At 42.1% G+C, this 21,429-nt stretch overlaps 1 protein-coding gene across 1 annotated transcript in view; it reads right to left on the bottom strand.

Moving 5' to 3' along the window:
• CAPG (capping actin protein, gelsolin like) overlaps window positions 1–21,429 on the bottom strand; it is a 58,916-nt gene that overhangs the window by 13,461 nt on the left and 24,026 nt on the right. The window contains exons 5-7 of the mRNA XM_073596999.1: window positions 13,227–13,391; window positions 6,697–6,846; window positions 5,201–5,296 (exon numbers count right to left, since the gene is read on the bottom strand). Of these exons, the coding sequence (XP_073453100.1) occupies window positions 5,201–5,296; window positions 6,697–6,846; window positions 13,227–13,391 (411 nt within the window). The remainder of the gene's footprint in view (window positions 1–5,200; window positions 5,297–6,696; window positions 6,847–13,226; window positions 13,392–21,429) is intronic.

Below are 21,429 nucleotides of genomic sequence, written 5' to 3'. Positions count from 1 at the left end.
ATTGCTTTAAAAAAGGCCTGGATACTTTCCTAAATCACATAATATAACTGGGTGCTAACATTTATAGGTAAAGTTTATCCAGGGAAAATCCGATTGTGCCTCGGGGGATCAGGAAGGAATTTTTTCCCCTGCTGTAGCAAATTGAAGCATGCTTTGCTGGGGGTTTTTTGCTTTCCTCTGGATCAATTGTGGGTTAGAGGAGTGTGTATATGGGATTGCATGATTTTTTTTTTTTTTTTTTTTAGTTAAACTAGATGGACTTGTTTCTTTTCAACCTGACCAACTAAGTAACTATCTATAATACAGAGAATAGTCCTGCTTTTACAAAACTGGTCGACATAGGAAGTTTGAAGCATTTCGAAAACACGCTTTCTTCTTCACGAGAGCATATGAACACATATGGATGTCTAGAACATGGTCAATATATATAACCAGTGTTAACCCCTTTGGCACTGATGCCACCCGGGCCTTTAAAGGAGTTTCAGATCCCAGGAGGTGGGACAGGGTTTATGATCAGGTTACTGCCGTGATTGGCTATCACAGCAGTCACATGATCGGAAAAGCTCCCGATCTCAAGTAGCAATTGGGAGCTTTCAGTTAGCCGTTGAAATTGTGCGCCCTGCGCTGAACAGTTCCCAAACACAGCTATGATTACATCCTAGTACACAAATATGCGGCCTCTTGCCGTTAAGGCCGATAGGCCGCATATTTGCATACCGTTGGCACCAAGGAGTTAAAAGACCTTGTCTTGAACAATAAAAGTAGACATGCACTGCCGAAATTTGTTAGTCTTCGTTTTATTCATTTTTGGTTTTTTTTGTAATTCGAAAATAAGAAAGAAGATCCAAAAATAAGAATGAATAACTAATAATAACTATTAACCACGTCCCTACTGCGCATAGTCATATGACGGCGGCAGGAACCCTTTGTCCCTCTGGGCATATGACGTCTTTTACTTCTGAGCTCCTAGGGAGAGCGCCTGCCGCATCACTAGGCACCCAATGCGCGTGCCCAGCAGCCGCGATGTCCGCTGGGCACCCGCGTTTGTCCGTGAACACAGCAGGACTGTGGATCTGTGTGTGTGTAAAAAAACAGGGCCACGTCCTGTCAGGTGAGAGGAGACCGATCTGTGTTCCCAGTACAGAGGAACACCGATCGGTCTCCTCCCCTTGTGAGTCCCCGCCCCCTACAGTTAGAATCACTCCCTAGGAAACATAATTAACCCCTCTGTGCTTACTAGTGCGATAATATTAAATACAAATAATAAGAATGTTGAATAAATAAACAAGGTGTGAAACAACAAGTGCTTGTTACACCATAAATTAGTGCTTAATAGTGCTTGTTACACCATACATAGTGTCTTAATCAACATAAAAAGTGCTTAGTGCTCAATATAAAGTATCCTGCTTGTTTAAATGAAAAAAATAATAAATATTAAATAATGAAAAAAAGTTCTCTTTGGCACTCTAAATAGTGTGTGCAAATAATGTCCAGCAGTGATAATAAAACAATGCGTGCAGGTGGCGTTCAGCTGTGACAACAATCCAACATCATGCCGAAGATATCCTGAGTGCTGCAAAACATGCTCCGGTGCTCCTTCGTGACCCCCTTAAGCTAATGTGCTCACCTCAGAGCGTGTGACTCAGCTTCTACCCTGAGTCCAAATATGCTTTGGAGCCACCCCTGGGCTCAGTCTCAGTGTCTGTTCCACTCCTCCAGCTGGAAACAATGTGGCTCCATACATATAAATGAAAAGGAAACTATATAGTGTAATATAGTCAAAATACTTTTATTAAAAGAAAACACTCCCCACACCGGGGTACTCACATGGCACTGGTGTCAGTGCACCATACTATAACGGCTTTCTATGCAAAATCACTGGATGTTTGGTACGGTATGCTGTGCTGGGACAGTGCTGGTGTAAAGTCTGTGTCAGTCTCTCCGTCCTGGCCCCTCCCCTACGCGTCTTCGACACAGGGATCACGTGTCATCATCATATCCCCCTGATATGGGATCCATATTATATATTTTTGTGTGTTAAACATCCATCATGGAGGCTGCTCATGAAGAGCCTTATGCCTCGTACACACATTCCGATTACAGTACGACGTATCGTTCACATTTTGTTGCATAAGACTAATATCGAATACAACAGTGCAAAATGTGCTCTACGAAAAGTATGATTTTTGTTGTACGATTCTGGAAAAAACCTTCCGCTGTGCGTAGCTACGCATTTGAAATAATGTCAAATACGTATGACCCCTGTGTCCTTCTGGTTTAAGTGCCAAATTGGATAATTCTTAGCTGAACAGTGCTTGCAGCCTGTCAGCTGCAGTCACTGTTTGGCAGCGCCAACTGTATTCTGGCAACCGTTGCCACTGGCTGTCAGAATAAAATATGTGACAATCAGGGCTGTCACACGGAGTCCATCACCCTGTGTGAGCTACAATTACAGCAAATCAGTGCTTATGCAGGAGAAATCCAGTGCAACTTCCTGTGCATAATACCGTGTACACATGGGCGGACTTTTTGGCATTAAAGGTCCGACGGTCTTTCTGACAGGCTTTCGAACGAACGGACTTTCCTACACACGATCACACCAAAGTCCGACAGATTCGTACGTAATGATGTACGACCAGACTAAAATAAGGAAGTTGATAGCCTGTAGCCAATAGCTGCCCTAGCGTCGGTTTTCGTCCGTCAGACTAGCATACAGATGAGCGGATTTTTCGACCGAACTCAAGTCCATCGGAAAGATTTGAAACATGTTTCAAATCTAAAGTCCGTCTGATTTTCACCCGAAAAAGTCTGCTGCAAGTCCGATGAAGCCCACACATGGTCGGATTGTCCGACGGATTCGTCCCGCCGGACCAGTCAGGTGTGTACACGGCATTAAATCAAATCTTACCCAATGTTATTTTTCCTTCCCAGTTATCTTCTGTAAACAAAAACACCTCCCCCATGATATGGGTATAAGGATAGAGGGAGTTGCATGTAGTCCAAATCAGGAGAGCATCCTAGGGTGAGAATGCAATCTCTTTTTTAGAAACAGTACAGAGAGTAAACATTGTCACTCTAGGACAGCATTATCAGTTTAAAAAAAAAAAAAAACACCTAAAATAAAAGAAAAGCATTGCAACCTTCACATGTAAGGCTGGCCATACACTATACAATTATCTTATTCAATTTCCTTTAGATTTACCTTCAACTATGTAGTGCAAGGGCCTGCCTGATTGCATACAAATTGAAAGGGCTTAGGATTGACCTCATATTATATGGTTTTGGTAAATCAAGGAAAGTTGAAGAACAGTGTATAGTTTATGGCCAGCATCTGGAACGGCAAACTGCAATACAATTATTTTTGGGTCTAGATATACCCACTGTGCGCAGAACAACACTGTAAAAGCCAATGGGCAGCCAATGAGAGGCAGCAAACTCTTGAAAGGAGGGAGGCCGGGGACAACGGACGCAGTAGTAGTCGGTGAAGGGCACAGTTCACATTGCTGTACAGAGAGAAGACCCTTGAATGGAGGAGAGTAAGGAAGATGTACATAGCACAGTGGACGATTATTATTTATTATCCCCAACTACTGCCTTATACCTATGTCTGGTTTGGTACTTCAAGGAGAAGAGATGAGTGGCGATTGCCTTTAAGGATATGTTCACCAGAAGCGCTGCTAGACCCATTGGGGTCTTCATTTAAGGTGAGAGGCTGGGGCACACTCGTGGTGGATTGCGGATGGTGGAAGCAAGTGTGACTACACTATATAAAGAATTGATCTTTTTCATGCACTCGATTGCTTCACCTCTACTATCAATATTGGAATTTATTGTTTGCATATGCACTTTTTTGAACTTTCCTTTGAGTAATCATACTTTTTTGCACTTACATTTTTTTTTCAATCTATATTTAATATATTTTTTGCACATACGCTTTATTTAATTTTGGACTGTTATTACAATGACGTTTTAATTTGTGATATTCATTCATGAGTTTATTTTTGCACTTTGAGTTAGTGCCACATTTAATTTAATTATATTCAACTCTAAAGCCCCTTACACACGATCGGACTTTCCGACAACAAAACCGTGGAATTTTGTTCGAAGGGCGTTCATACACACGGTCACACAAATGTTGGCCAACAATCACGAACATAGTGACGTACTACGTGGTTTCTTTAGCGCCACCCTTTGGGCTCCTTCTGCTATATTTGTGTTAGTAGAAGTTTGGTAAGTGTTGATTTGCACATTTCTTTTCGCAGTTTTCATTTAGTTTCTAAACGTCCGTTCGTCAACCAGCCATGTTGCGGAATCGGAGGAGATAACGTGTTATTTATTATTGGCCTTGGAGTTATTGCTTTGGCAATATATTTTTGGTTGAATAATGATTTGATTTGGTATATTTTCTATATTTTTAGATGCATAGAATGCACTTTTTGGTTAAGTTCTATTGGCAGATAGCAAGTCTATTATTTATTTTTTATTTTTTTTAATGCACAATAAAAAAAATTGTGGAGAATAATACTTGGCTATGTGTTTTACTTCAAATGACAGTTTGGGAGTAGGCAGTTACATTTGAAAAAAATACAATGTAAAATTGACAAGAGACACCAACATAGTTGTATCTTTGTTCTTAAAAATTAGGGGATAATGGTGTTGTGGTAACTTGCACAAATAAAATAAATAAATAATATTATTCTCGATATCACTAGAAATAAAAAGCCTTTGAAAACTTGTTTGGATTAACTCCATCAGTATCACCAGCAAAGCAGCTTCATTATTATCCCATTATAGAAGAAGAGAATTGTGCGCTGCATTTGGAGATTTCATAATTTGCCACGTCACGAATGTTAATTCTCCATTACGAACGCTAGTTTACAAGACCGACCGCTTCTGCTTCCGAGCATGCGTGTTTGTACTTTGGACTTTTGTCCGATGGACTTGTGTACACACGATCGGAAAGTCCCACAACACACATTTGTTTGCGGAAAATTAGAGAACATGCTAGCCAACATTTGTTGGCGGAAAGTCCGACAACAAATGTCCGATGGAGCATAGACGCGGTCGGACTTTCCGCCAACAAGCTCACATCCAATGTTTCCCGTCAGGAAAGTCCGATCGTGTGTATGGGGCATAGAAGTCACCAATTCCCTTTTTTCCTAACACAAAAAAAGAAATATTTGGTGTGAGGAACACTTACCTGGTAGAGTACAGCTCCCCTGGTGTGAATCTCATCCGCCTCCTTGTCGTCCTGTGTGCTCCCTTCTTTCAGCGTCACCGGCCTTGGTCCCAGAATCTGCATCATTTTCAAGACGAAGAAAGATAAAATATGTTTAAATTCAAGTGAATGGGCCGCCCTATGTGGTACATGCAGAAATGCTTAAAAGTCACAGTCACTCGCAATGCAAAACCCATAAGCCGTATATATATATATATATATATATATATATATATATATATATATATATATATATATATATATATATATGTATGTATGTTGATAAGGTTTTGCTGGGGTCTTGATCACCCAGAGTGTGCAGAATCAGGCCACACTCCCACTGTTGCAGCCTGACCTGTGTTCTGGCAGGGGAGTCAAGTAGGAGCATTCTGTTTTACAGCACTAGCAAGCTGGACTGCTGTGCCAGAATAAAGCATACTGTGGGGCTCAATACATGCCATTGAAATCCACCTTTTAACTTTATTTTTTCATTATAGGCTTTTACATAGCACCTACAATTTACACAGTGCTTTATATATTGTACATTCACATCAGTCCCTGCCCTCAAGGAGTCTAAGGTCCCTAAATGCATATGCACACAGTGATAGGGCCAATTTAGATGGGATCCAGTTAACCTTCCAGCATGTCTTTGGTGTGTGGGAAGAAACCAGAGTACACAAGGGAAACCCACACAAGCATAGGGAGAACATGCAAACTCTATTCAGATGGTGTCCTGTTGCCCAGCTACATTGGGTGTTCTAATAAGAACTCTAGCAAGGGCGGCCCGTCCATTGTGGGCGCACGGGTGCCGCCACCCCCCCAATTCAAGCACGTGGCCCCTTTTAGGACGCCGGGTGAATGAATTCCTATGGCAGGGGTGGGCAGGGGGGTGTGTTTTTTGAAGCACTGACTAGAGCCAGAGGCTCTAATAGGCTTCAAAATAGGGTGGGCTTGGGGTGCAAAGCATTGCGCCTGGAGCCCACCCAGGTGTATTGCAACAGCGAATGAATCTTTGCTGTTGCAACACTGGATCTCCTCCTGGCCAATCGGGAAATGGGTCTGATACCCATCACCCGATTGGCTGAAAGGACATGCACTCCTATTGAACATCTAGGAGGAGGGGAGGAGGCACGCCGCAGAAGTGAGGAGGATAAGAGCTGCTGGCCGATGTGCAATCCCCGCCGCTGCCTGGTGCCCCAATCCCTGCCGTTCCTCGGATGCCCGATCTCCACTGCTGCCTGGTGCCCCGATCTCCGCTGCTCCTTGGATGCCCGATCCCTGCTGCTGCCTGGTGCTCCAATCCCCGCCGCTGCCTAGATGGGGTAAGTGCCGGTGGACCGACTGGCAGACAGCAGTGGGTGGGGGATGGGGGTGTTTGAGGTGCCGTGGGGGGGTGGTTGTTTGCTGACCTCCCCAAACAACAACAACACACCAGCCACCACTGTCCTCCAGTATAAGTTTAAGACAGACAAATGTACCTTAACCATTTCCTCAGGTTCTTCCCCTTCCTGTAAAATTTCCACTTTTGCAGCGCCACGTCTTTCACTGTCTCGTATTTGATAGGCCAAATCTCTTGCACGGTTCTTCTCCATCATGTTTGACTGAGATCCCGACCAGACGTAGATAATCTGAATTGGTGAGGAAAGATATTTTAGTAATCTTAATTTATTCCTTTTATTCTTCTAAAGCAGGTCTCCAAACTCTCTAAACAAAGGGCCAGTTTATTGTCCTTCAGACTCTGGGGGGGGGGCTGGACTGTGGCCAACAAAAGGGGACATTTTCCTGGCATCAGTGGGAAAAAACATTTACATTTGGTATTAGGGGGAGGAATAGTGCCCCATCATTGCTATCATTGGGAGGAATAGTGCCCCATTGTTGGCCTCAGTGAGAGGAATAGTGTCCCATCCCTGGTATCATTGGAAGGAATCATTGCTATCATTGGGAGGAATAGTGTCCCATCCCTGGCATCAGTGGCAGAAATGTTGCCTCATTGTTGATGTCAATTGGCAGAATAGTGACTCCCATCAATGGGAGGAATATTGCCCAAGGACAGGATAAAGGCAAGCAAAGGGCTGCACCCGGCCCCCAGACTGAAGTTTGGAGACCACTGTTCTAAATAGTCATAACATGAGTAACTCGTATTATACATGCAGCATTGCACAGTGTCCGCGAGGGGAGGGGGAGAAATCCCCCGAAGGAGCTGTTAGGACGCTCTGCCTCTCAGGTAGGCCTGTGTCCACTCGGCGGCGAGCTACATATAGCAACAAAAATGTGTTTTAATTGGGGGGGCACATGGTGGAGCACAGCATAATTTTGGGGGGCCAGGGCCCCCTCTGGCCCCCCTTAGTGACGCCATTGCATGAGATAGAGCAAATAGTCAAATTTTCCATTGTCAAGTATATATACAGTGTTTCACGTATGGAATTAATTTATTTGGGGCTGCACGAGATCAAAATGGAAGGAACAAATTTGTCATTGCCACTAGCTACTATTCTGATTGCCATTTTTTTCCCCTCTAGTGCAGTACAGGTCCCAAAACTGATGTAATAAGAACCAATTTAATGTGCTGGTAATCACCCATAACTGAATCTGGGTAAGTTTCCCCGTTAATAACCAAATAAGGAGCATCTGAATATCAGGGATTTAAATATGCAGTAAAAAGGGTTCCAGCGGCAGTGGACAGCAGCATTGTGGACAAAATGTTCTAACCTTTACTGCAAATGCAGCACCCACTGGCCTGCCTGCATGAATGGAAACCTGCAGGGAAGAAATATTGAGACTACTACTGCTGACTTCTCCTTTTACAATATACTAGTCTCTGGGCTGTCCTGTTGAATCAATGGCTTTAGTATTTTCAAAGTCACTAAATTATGAAAATATTGAGTTTAGGTAGTATGAATATACTCTGACTTTCCCAATCTTAATTTTTTTTTGTTTCAAGTCAGAGTCTCCAGCTACTAAAGCTACGGCGCATCAGGCAACTAGCATTTTCAGAAGTCAATAAGCAAGGGCAGCCCCCATGTTTATTTCAGTACAGATATTCTTTAAAAAGAGTAACTTCACATTTGTTGAGAAAAAACATTCCCCTCTGGGTGATTTGTGTACATTGGCAAGGATTTTAACAAACTTTGTTGAAGATTCCTACCTTTTGTTATTCTAAAGAAATCCGTTTGTCATTTGCAGAATGAATTTGTATGGGAGTGGTTTCATAATTATCAATCAACTGCTGCACCTGCAGGGCTCTGAGAAAAGTGCAGGGTCTGCATCCCTTTAGACATGATTTCCTATTGTGAGTATATCACCAAAAATGACATTTTGTTGCAGAGGATGCCTGAAATCTGACTTGTATCTTATTGGGAAAATTGGTGAGCCAATCACACAAGCAGTATATTATGTTTCTCGGGGGGCGTTCTGTACACATTCGGTGTACAGAACACCTCCAGGTAGCCATATTGCATTTTACTGAAAACTACAGAGCTGCAGATTTTAAAAGGAAAGGTAATTTTTTAATAACATTGAATTACAATATGACTTGTGACGCAATTGTATATGTTATATTATTTAATTAATTTGCTATTTTTTTTCCTGTGAAAACTAAAAAAAAGTTTTTGCGTTTAGTTAGACTTTAACTAAACTTTATTCCTTAAATACTCACTCAAATCTTTAGTTATGTGACAAGCCAGGTTCCTTGTCTTCTTCCCTGCTTCTTGCCCTACTTCAGGTGTTCACATCACTTCTTGGGTGATGTGGACATTTCATATTGGTTGTCCAGCAGTAGAGCCATTTCAGGATAAGAAACTGTAGCATCATGATAATGTTACAAAGAGGTGATCAGTTTGGCCAGAGAACGCAGTGCAGGATCACCAGTTGTCACTACTGGAATCAGCACTGGCAAATGACATTCTATCCCTCCCCAGTTTAAAACTAGAAAACAGTATGGGGTGGAAATGCATTTTAATTGCATATATGCTATAGCATTCGTATTGTGTGACCTGGCCACTTCCTGTTAAGCCTACCTTCGAGTAAAAGGTGCAATATGGAAGGGAAAGGATGGAACACAAAAAAGTATTACCTGGTATATTGTAGAAAGGGGAGAGAAAGTGAAAGGATCGACTTCAGACAATAGAGAAGAGCTAAGTACACTGTCCAGCTGAAGAGGATGAGGACAGCCTAGGAGAGAAGCAGCAAAAGTTTCACTAAACCATATCACATGTGATGAGCACACTGGTCACATGTGAACCTGACATCAGACATTTATTGTCAATTCTTGCTGGTGACAGGCATAAGATAATTGCTGCCCAATCTTGTTTGAATTTTATGGCACCAGCAAATGTTTTCTCAACTGGTCACTACGCCTGGACTTGAATTTTTTTCACCTCTAAAGCCGCGTACACACGGCCGGACTTCCCGACAGAAAAAGTCCGATGGGAGCTTTCAGTCGGACATTCCGACCGTGTGTATGCCCCATCTGACTTTCTGTCGGCATTTCCGACGGATTCAGATATAGAACATGTTCTAAATCTCTCCGTCGGAAGTGCCGACCGAGTTTAGCCCGTTGGCAAGTCTGGTCGGGTGTATGTGGCATTACAATACAAACTCATATAGGACACATGTACTGTTCCACACAAGTAGTGTATTGGCACAACCAAAAGCATGCATGCTCTGACTTATGTCCCAGCACACAGCGAGATAGGAGCAAGTTAGCTGGAGATGGACTTCAGCTCTGGGTGGGTTGTGACAAATATGGGAGTTTCAAATATACAAGGAAAAGGTGTGTGTGGAGGGGGGGGTTTAGCTGACATTCGGGTGTGTAAGACTTTAACTAGAAGTGGCCACCAAAATTTGAAGCTAAGCTAGTCATGTCACTCTAGGCTATAACTTAAGAGGTCTACTGAGAAGCCAAGCTCAATCAATCATAAAGGGAAAGTTCAATCAGAGAAGTCTGAAATCCCAGTCCAAGCACTATTGCATTGCTCCCAACTGACCCTCATTTGGAAGGACCGTTCCTTTTGAGACCAGATCCCTCTGCCACTTGTGCAGTCTCAGTTGCTGGATTTATACATTTATATACATTATGTACTAATTTACTACCAAAAAAGTGTTATGCTGCACTAGCTTTTTATACAACCTCAATATTTCTACATCTGCTATCTAGAAAAGCTGCTGCTGGAGGCAGACAGTGAGATGAATCAGCATATCAGTTCAGTGATAGTGTAAGAGCTACTACACGATTGCCCCATGATTATGCACGGGTTATTACGATTTTTATATGCCGGCTTGTTTTTAATTGTATTTTTACCTCACGGAGCGTGCACTCTCCGTTGCGGTCTGTACTTTTATTGAATAAATTCCGAAACTTTTTACACTATTGGAGTTCCGCTCTTTTGCTTTTTCCTTTGCCACACTGGGAGCAAGAGAGCTTTCCTTCCCCCCTCTCCAGGCGTTTCACTTGGACCAGCCTGGATCGGAGACAACATTCCTGACAGCTGCTGGGGAGATCTTCTCATTACACGGTCCCTGCAGAGGGCAAAAATCTGCATGCCTGATAGACCCTGCCAAGGAGGGGGTCCAACACGGAGGGTAAGAGTCCACCTTTATCACTTTCTCACTTATTGGAGTCACCGTCAGTGGATTTGCACCATCCTGCACATCTCTCTCCTTTGTCAATCCACTCATAGGGGGATTAGTTGCTGCTGAGCTGTATAGTGGATGGAAGCTTTTTTTCACTGATGAACTTTTTATGTTTGAACCCATGGACTGAGTTTGTTTGATTTTCAGATTTTCACGCTATTAATATCATTGTACTTCACATGTACACATTTTTTGTTTCTTCTTTTTATTTGAGTTTTTATGTTTTGCACTTATATATTTCTACCACTCATGGAGTCATTTACTTGCTTTCAGTAGATTGTGGTTTTTACTACCACCCACATGTATTCACATCTATGTGTGTACTTTCATATAATTAGCGCACTTTATTTATTTTTTATTTATCTAGAAAAGCCAAGTTAAAGGAAAAATAGAGGTAAAAAAAGTGTATGGTTTAGCTAATCATTTTAGAGCGTTGTGTTCCATGTAACCAGGGCCATGGCAGGGACAGTTCTTTGCCCTTGATACCATGTGCTAAAAAAAACTTCTCTATCATTTCAGAAAGTTAAGACGTGTACTATTGCTTTCTTCTCTATTCTCTCAGGGATCTTCAAACTGCGGCCCTCCAGCAGTTGCGAAACTACACATCCCATGAGGCATTGTAAAAAACTCTGACATTCACAGACATGGCTAGGCATGATGTGAATTGTAGTTCCTGAACAACTGGAGGGCCATAGTTCGGTAACCCCTGTTCTATAGCCTCTTCTTTATCATAAACATGAATGCCTGGGTGACCTGAACTTATATCATTTATTCATGAAGAAAAGGCCCTCTCCTGATGGATGAATTGTGCTTGAACACCTGCTATCTAAGGTCCGTGACCACTTTCATATCTTAAACCATAGCTCCTAAAAAGGTTCCTCTTTTAGAGTGACTGACAGTTCCTCTTTTGAAACCATATCCCTCTGTTCTTCTTCATTTGCAACACACATCTTCCAGTATTACTTTCATTAAAGGCTCTTGGCATTTGATTGCATTATATCTTAGAGCAGAAAAGGAAGTTGGTGCTGGAAGACTGACAGGCACTGTGATCATAGGTCTGAACAATAAGTCAGACTGTAGCTATATAATGTCCACTTACTTTGGGTCCTACTTTAATCAATGTCTGGTTTGTAAAGGATCTCCTCTCTGGGCCGCCAGCCCAACAAAGCTTATTAGTACTAGCCAAAAAGACAAATGCCCCCCAGCCCAGTCCTCCCCTTGATAAGAGATTTTGGAGGCAAACTCTGTCTTAGATTTCTTAAGCTTTCTGTACATTAGTAAAACTTTGTACAAAAATGATCATTTTCAGAATTTTCATTCAGGATCAACTGATATCCTTTTTCAACTGTAGTGATGAAAAAATTTGAAGGAGCAGGATAGAAAATGCTTCTCAAATGACCAAAATGCTAACTGTGAATGTTGTTTTTGTTAAGGAAAAAAAATCATACATATTGTAATCAAACCTCTATAATAGGTCTGGGATTACATGCAAATAGCAGATACAAACTAAATTGTAAGAGGTTTGAAAAAAAAAATCAGTTGACTCAATGATGGCAAGAAGGAACATTCTAATGCCCCGTACACACGGTCGCATTTTCCGATGGAAAATGTCCGATCGGAGCGTGTTGTCGGAAATTCCGACCGTGTGTGGGCTCCATCGGACATTTTCCATCGGATTTTCCGACACACAAAGTTGGAGAGCAGGAGATAAAATTTTCCGACAACAAAATCCGTTGTCAGAAATTCCGATCGTGTGTACACAAATCCGACGGACAAAGTGCCACGCATGCTCAGAATAAATAAAGAGATGAAAGCTTTTGGCCACTGCCCCGTTTATAGTCCCGACGTACGTATTTTACGTCACCGCGTTCAAAATGATCGGATTTTCCAACAACTTTGTGTGACCGTGTGTGTGCAAGACAAGTTTAAGCCAACATCCGTCGGAAAAAATCCTAGGATTTTGTTGTCGGAATGTCCAAACAAAGTCCGACTGTGTGTACGGGGCATTAAAATGCACAATTCTACTAATGTATGGCCAGCTTTGAAATTGGAACTTTATGGTGTCCAATGCCTCTGACAGGAAGAACATGAAGACCTCTTCTCCCTCTCATTATGCCTTTTCTTAGTTAAACTGAACTGTTTCATTATCCAAAGGAGCTTTCCTTGCTTTGCTCCTAGATTGACAACCAAGCCTATCAATCAGGTAATGTAACTGAGTGTTTAGTCATACACATAACCAGTGAACAAGTGCAATCAACTTCCCATTACCAGGACAGGTGGTATAAATTTTGCTACTATTTAGTGACTTCAAAGTTTTCGCTATCGAAATGACTTTCAGTTGAACTAGACTTCCTCCTGCAAAAAAAAATAATAATACCTTTACTGTATCCAGGATGAAGCAGTCGCCTGTGTTGAAGCTGTCCCATGTTAGGTCTGTCTCAATTGCACGAATGTGTTTGCGACCGCTCACATGGTAAAGATGGTGGGTAGGGGCCACTGCGTCCTTTTCTGCACGCTGGAAACCTGAGGAGACCCCTCCTTCCTGTGATAAAAGCATACAAAGTAACAGTGAAAGGCTGAAAAAAATGGCTTAAAGGGGTTGTAGAGGAAAACATGAAAAACACTCTCAGCAGATTGTTCGGGGTTAGTAATGTAGGTAGCACTGTTTTGCTAGCTTTTCAATGGGCATTGTTCCATATTCTCTAGAAGTTTTATCTATCAATAATATTCAAAAGGGGCACAAGCATTAGACATTGGGGGTAGAAGGAACTGGGTACACACTATAAAAATCAACCAAAAAAAAAAAAAAAACACGTTATCAGAATGAAGGGTCGATCTAGAGAATTTTTCTTGTTAGTGAACAGAACTAACAATTTTTGCTTACATGAAATTATTATTATTATTAAGTATTCATACATGAAAACGTGAATGGGAAAGACTGCACGTGATCAGAAACAAAGTACGACCCAGAAAAAGATGCAACGAAAAACATTCTTGTAAACAGTAAAGTTTAAGCGTATTATGAAGAGCGATAGCCATTTTTTTTTTTACACTGTGTGCTCCGCTTCCTTTTCTTCTTTTATGATATATTATTATTATATATATTTTATTATTATTATTATTAATATATATATATATATATATATATATTTATTAATAATAATAATAAAATATATATATATATATAATAATAATATATCATAAAAGAAGAAAAGGAAGCGGAGCACACAGTGTAAAAAAAAAATGGCTATCGCTCTTCATAATACGCTAAATATATATATGAGATAGATATATGATATTATATATCGTATCTACAAAATGATCCAATGAAAAAAGAACAAAAACTCTGCAACACACCAAACGTATGGCCCTTAAAAGGCATGGCTACAAAAAGGTCACACGCACATTACTTCCTGATCTACACTACAATGTAACTACACTGAGCAAAATTCTAAAACGAAAAACACTTTTGTGTTTGCCCCCTATTTATCATGAGCTGAACGCAAAGATCAATGAAAACCAGTCAGTATCTGGTGTGACCACCATTTGCCTCACGCAGTGCAGCACATCTCCTTTGCATAGAGTTGATCAGGTTGTTGATTGTGGCCTGTGGAATGTTGGTCTATTCCTCTATAATGGCTTTGTGAAGTTGCTGGATATTGGCAGGAACTGGAACACGCTGTCGTATATGCCAATCCAGAGCATCCCAAACATGCTCAATGGGTGACATGTCTGGTGAGTATGCTGGCCATGCAAAAACTGGGATGTTTTCAGCTTCCAGGAATTGTGTACAGATCCTTTGTAACATGGGGCCATGCATTATCATGCTGCAACATGAGGTGATGGTTGTGGATGAATGGCACAACAATGGGCCTCAGGATGTCATCACGGTATCTCTGTGCATTCAAAATGCCATCAATAAAATGCACCTGCGTTCCTTGTCCATAGCATACGCCTGCCCATACCATAAACCCACCGCCACCATGGGCCACTCGATCCATAATTTTGAAATCATGCTGTCGGCCATCTGCCCTGTACAGTGAAAACCGGGATTCATCCGTGAAGAGATCACCTCTCCAAAGTGCCAGACGCCATCGAGTTTAGCATTTGCCCACTCAAGTTGGTTACGATGACTAACTGCAGTCAGGTCGAGGCCCCGATGAGGACCATGAGCATGCAGATGAGTTCCCTGAGACAGTTTGTGCAGTAATTCTTTGGTTATGCAAACCGATTGTTGCAGCAATCTGGTTGGCTGGTCTTGGAGGTGTAGATGCTGGATGTGGAGGTCCTGGGCTGGTGTGGTTACACGTGGTCTGCGGTTGTGAAGTCGGTTGGATGTACTGCCAAATTCTCTGAAATGCCTTTGGAAACTGCTTATGGTAGAGAAATGAACATTTAATTCAAGGGTAACAGCTCTGGTGGACATTCCTGCAGTCAGTATGCCAATTGTATGCCCCCTCAAAACGACATCTGTGGCATTGTGCTATGTGATAAAACTGCACCTTTTAGAGTGGCCAGCCTAAGGCACACCTGTGCAATAATCATACTGTCTAATCAGCATCTTGATATTCCACACCTGTGAGGTGGATGGATTATCTTGGCAAAGGAGAAGTGCTCACTAACAGATTTAGACAGATTTGTGAACAATATTTGAGAGAAAGAGGCCTTTTGTGTACATAGAAAAGGTCGTAGATCTTTAAGTTCAGCTCACGATAAATAGGGGCAAACACAAAAGTGTTGGGTTTATAATTTTGTTCAGTGTATGTACAGGAAAATTTTGCCTTTGTTGTACCATTAGTACCCTTCTTGGTTTCATTGTATGACCATTTGAGGAAAAGCGGACGATCATTTGTCTGATTTTCTTATAGCATATACCCGGCTGTAGCAACAAGTCTTCTAAGAGTGCCCAAAAACAACCGTATATTTAGACTAAAGAATATATGATTACTACACTGTGGATTAGATGTTACATACAGTTTTCCTTCTAAGGACTATCACACAATTAATTTGGTAGCAGCTCCAAAAAGATTTGTAGTTTCTGCATACATATTTCTTCTATAAAACTGCTGGTGTGTATTGGTCTTTAGTAGAGTTGAAGGTCTGCATACCTCCCAACTTTTTGAGATGGGAATGAGGGACACCTGTCAGCAAAAGTATGCAGGCATAGGACACACCCCTTGACACGCCCCCTTAAAGGAGAATTGTACAAAAAACAAGATTGGTTAAATCCACAAGTGCTTTTTGTACCACTACTATTCCTTTATATTGGTGTTTGTAATTTACAAATGCAGCAATTTAGAAATCAGATAAAAGGTTTAGCACCGGGAAGCACTTTTTGGTAGATAAAAGTGCATTTTATACACAACTATACAGATCAGGCCAAAACGAGGGACAAATGAGGAGGACAGAGGGACATTGCTCCAGATCAGGGACAGTCCCACGAAATCAGGGACAGTTGGGAGCTATGGGTCTGTCCCCTTTGAAAGTTCATTATATATCCTAATATTTATCACTTTGTTGTATAGTTCTGGCAGCTTAGACTATCCATCCAAATCCAAATTGGTTTTTGAGTAAAAGAGATACCAGGGATGTCAAACTGCATGAACCCCATGAAGGTTCCCTGTTCTTTGTGGTGCTCCTCAGATTTTAAAATCAGTCTGTGTGTTGTATGTCAGAGAGTTGCCCCTAGAGCGCTCAGCTTTCCCAGAGTCAGAAAATAGCATCCCTTTTATAGTTGTGGGCATTTCAACTGAAGCCGCCGAGTATTGGCCGATCGTTTTTTCTGCAATGCAAATGATAAGTTCTAATAACCCAAATGAATGGTTTCTTATGCCCCGTACACACGATCGGACTTTGTTCGGACATTCCGACAACAAAATCCTAGGATTTTTTCCGATGGATGTTGGTTCAAACTTGTCTTGCATACACACAGTCACACAAAGTTGTCGGAAAATCCGATCGTTCTAAACGCGGTGACGTAAAACACATACGTCGGGACTATAAACGGGGCAGTGGCCAATAGCTTTCATCTCTTTATTTATTCTGAGCATGCGTGGCACTTTGTCCGTCAGATTTGTGTACACACGATTGGAATTTTATCTCCTGCTCTCCAACTTTGTGTGTCGGAAAATCCGATGGAAAATGTCCGATGGAGCCCACACACGGTCGGAATTTCCGACAACACGCTCCGATCGGACATTTTCCATCAGAAAATCCGACCGTGTGTACGGGGCATGAGAGTACTCAACAGAAATAATGTTCTATTTATTTACGGGTGACCTCCACACAAAGACAAATGCATCTGTTAGACCAGGTCTCCAATCTGTCCAAATTTCACCCATATTCATCCAACTACCTATATCATAGTGTAAACCAGTGGTCATCAACCCTGTCCTCAGGGCCCACCAACAGGCCAGGTTTGCAAGATAACTGAAATACATCACAGGTGATATCATTTGCTGCTCAGTGATTGCAGTATTCTAGTCTACATCTCCCCAAGGTAATACATAAAACCTGGCCTGTTAGTGGGCCCTGAGGACAGGGTTGAAGACCACTGGTGTAAACCAAAGCCTTATTGCTAGATTTGGGTATCTGACTTGTCCTGTCAAAACTAGAACAGATGGGAGGCAGGGACGTTCATACAGGGTCCCACATTGGTGGCAAGGCTGGCAGTTACAGCTCACACTCACACAAGCATAGCTCCCAACTGTCCCTGATTTGGAGCAATGTCCCTCTGTCCCTCATTCCTCCTCATTTGTCCCTCATTTTGGTCTGATATATATATAATTGTATATAAAATGCATTTTTTATCTATCAAAAAGTGTTTTCCAGCACTAAACCTTTCATCTGATTTCTAAATTGCTGCATTTGTAAATTCCAAAAGCCAATATAAAAGGAAAAGTAGTGGTAAAAAAAAAGCACTCGTGGGTTTAACCAATCTTGTTTTTTTGTACAATTTTCCTTTAAGGAGGCGTGGCAAGGGGTGTGTCCTATCTCTGCATACTTTTGCTGATAGGTGTCCCTCATTCCCATCTCAAAAAGTTGGGAGGTATGCACAAGTAATTGTCAGTAACAGACCCTTTTGTAGAATAAAAGGTTTCAAACTGCCACCCCTTCCTGCAACCTGACAGCATTTTACAGGCTGCTGGACACAGCTGCACGCAAAACTCCTGTGACTCCTGAGCGCACAAGTATGCTTCTGCCTGATGTACAGTTCTTTACATCCAGGTGCATGAGCCCTAAGACAGTGGTTTAGGCTAGAATATGGCAACTTAGTGCTTATACAGAATTTAACCCAAGAAAGCTATAGAAAGTCAATGAGATGAATGGTGGCTGCAGTGTGAATGTGGGCCAATGCTGTAGAATGTATTCAATTTAGTGTGACACATGGCAAGCTCAATTCACTTTTTGTATGCAGGGTACATCCTCAAAGCAGTATTAAACCCAAAACCAAAAATGTACCGTAATACATTGAAAAACAGATAATTGATCGTGGAAAGCATAGTCATATAATGGCACCGATCCCCAAATAAACAGAAAATTCAAAGGAGAAAGAAGGTGGGGATTTTGAAGGTGCAAAATAATATCAGATGCATTCAGTAAAAAATATTTTATTTCTGTAATACATTGAAGCTTACCAATCAATAAATGGGATAGTTGCATTAGTTTTCTTTTCTTAGGCTATTTTCCATCTGTTTTCACCTGGTGATCTGGCCAGTAACTATAGGTGTGCCTGGGTACACCCTAATCACCCCATGGGGTGCAGATTCCCCCTGCTACCTGGGCTCCTAGTGTCCCCTCCAAAGCTCTGCCTGCTTCCCTCCTCTCCTGCTGGCTGCTGTGGGGTTGTTTCAGGATGGAGCCAGTAAATATGTCATTTACCGACCCTTCCTTTTCTGAATGAACACAGTGAGTGATCGGTACTAATCACTCACTGTGTTTATTCAGAACTGAAGTATAGCAAACTGTTTCATATGCTTCAGTTTGTGAATGAACAGGAAGTTCAGCACAGAGCACCCCCCACTCCTTCGCTGTGCAGGGTAGCTGAGGCTGCAGAGAAGGGAATGGGGAATCCTTGTCCCCCCCCCCCCCAACAGGGCTCCTAAAAAAAAATAATAATAATAATAATAATAATAATAATATATATATATATATATATATATATATATATATAAAATTATTTAATAATAATACAATTAAAAAAAATACTGACACTGTTCACTCCCCTACTGACACAAATCTCTGCTCCCATAACACCATCCACTGCTCTATTGACACTGCCCTCTGCCAACTGATAAAATCCACCGGTCTACCGATGCTGTCCACTGCCCTACTGACACTATCCATGTTTTAATACATTTTAAAATGTTTATTTACACTTATTTATAAAGGGGTGTGTATGACACACACAGGTGTGTGTTTGAGCTTTGGGGTGCAATTGCATAATGCAACAGGCTGCACACACCAATGCCAGTAACATACCTCCTGTATTAGAGTGCCTCCCCTCTGGATGAAGGACCACGGGGGGCACATTAGGATAGCAGCATTGCCAGTCTGGTGGGAAGTGGAGTGTTGGATGTACTAGCAGATTTAGATACACTAACAAATTGACGCCAAACTGCAGCTAATACTTTATAATCAGTGACAGCAAACAGTTTTTTCCTTTTGGGATAAAAATAAAAGCTGATCTATGCAAGCACCCCTGTCAGTAGTAAATGGTTTGTATCATCCCTGTTACTGATACATCTGCAAGAGAGCTTGTTCTTTTGAAAAGGAACAGACTTACTTGCTGGATCACCAATGAAATTAGAGGAAAGAAAACCTAAAAAATAAAAAGCTTAATGCAATCCTATGCTAGGAAAGACCAAGATCCCATGTGCTCCTAGAAGATAAATACAGGCACCCAGCATGCATAGGGACACCTCCCCTTGTAATTTCCCAGGCTGTATGAATATTCATGCTGCCATCTGCATAGTTTATGCCTATTATCCAGCACTTTCCAGTTTAACTTCAAGACCGCATGAGCAGCACCAGAGCACACTGAGCAGACTACACTAGCTGATCACCACTCTCTGTTAAGCAGACAGCAATTCAATTTACCTAGCTGTCTCTCGGTTAAGCAGAAACATGAAAATTGTAGAGTAGAGTTGGGCCGAATACCACCCCGGTTCACGCCAGAACTCTCGAACATCACAAAAGTTGCAACCTGAACTCTGAACTCTATTAGTCTATGGGACTCAAACTTGGGAAATCAAAATTGCCCATTTTGAAGGCTTATATGCAAGTTATTGGCCATAAAAAGGGTATGGGGGCCCCGGGTACTGCCCTGTGGAACATGCATCAATGCAAAAAAAATACAGATTCTAAAGATTTTACAGGAGCAACGATTTTCAAGATGCTTAAAGTGAAAAAAATTAATTGAAAATTGCCGCAAGTATAGTGCCTGGGGGGGGGGTCCCCCCTTAGTCTGCCTGTAAAGTGGCGCATCAGTACCTTGTATAGAACCTGCTGCAGAAAAACTGACATTTATAAAGGAAAAAAAAAAAAAGAAGACATTTCAAGTGCCGCCAATAGCAAAAAAAAAATGGGGTGGGGGTCCCCCCCAATCCATACCAGGTCCTTTGGGTTTTGTAAGGATTTTGAGGGTAACCCCACAGCAAAATAAAAACGGCGTGGGGTCCCCCCCCCAAATCCATACCAGGCCCTTATCCGAGCATGCAGGCCAGGAAAGTGTTGAAAAGGAATAAAAACACACAGTTTTTGAAAATTACGTTTTAAAAAAAACCAAAACAATGTCCAACGATGTGGATCCATAGTCAGTCACGACAACCGCCACAACAATGGCTAACCGCCGACTGCCTGCTTCACTGTCTGACATTTCCTAAATAGGTAAGGGGTGGGATCACCTAGTGGCACCGCCCCATGTGACGTCATTGACCGGTTAGCCTTCATCACGGGTGGAGCTTTTTTTTAAATTTTTTTTCTGGTGGGTGGAGGCGGGCGTCATGATTGACAATGGGTCTACATTGGGGGACATTGTTTTTTTATTTTTAATAAATTAATTGTCAAAAAGTGTGTGTGTGTGTGTGTGTGTGTGTGTGTGTGTGTGTGTGTGTGTGTATGTTTTTATTTCTTTTTGACACATTTTTTGGCGATTGGGTAGGGGTACAATATATCCCATACTCATTCATATAGGGAGGCAGAATCTGGGGGCCCCCTGATTTTGATAAGCCCCTTGCCCGCAGACCCCCACAACTACAGCCCAGGGTTGTGGGGAAGAGGCCCCTGTCCCCATCAACATTGGGACAAGGTGCTTTGGGGCAGGGGGGTGGGCAGAGCCCCTCTCCTGCACCAAAGAACTCCCCCACGTTGAGGGCAATGGACCTGGTATGGTTCAGGAGGGGGGGCACTCGCTGCCCCCCCCCTTTTCTGGCCTGCCAGGCTGCATCCTCGGATAAGGGTCTGGTATAGATTTTGGGGGGACTCAATGTGGGTTTTGTTCTAATGTTGGTGTGGGGTTCCCCCTATAATCCATATCGGACCCGAAGGTATGGATTGGGGGAGACCGCCTGGTATGGATT

The sequence above is a fragment of the Aquarana catesbeiana genome, linkage group LG08 (assembly GCF_042186555.1).
Source record: "Aquarana catesbeiana isolate 2022-GZ linkage group LG08, ASM4218655v1, whole genome shotgun sequence".
Classification (NCBI taxonomy): Eukaryota; Metazoa; Chordata; class Amphibia; order Anura; family Ranidae; genus Aquarana; species Aquarana catesbeiana.
This window is presented reverse-complemented; position numbering and strand designations above follow the sequence as displayed.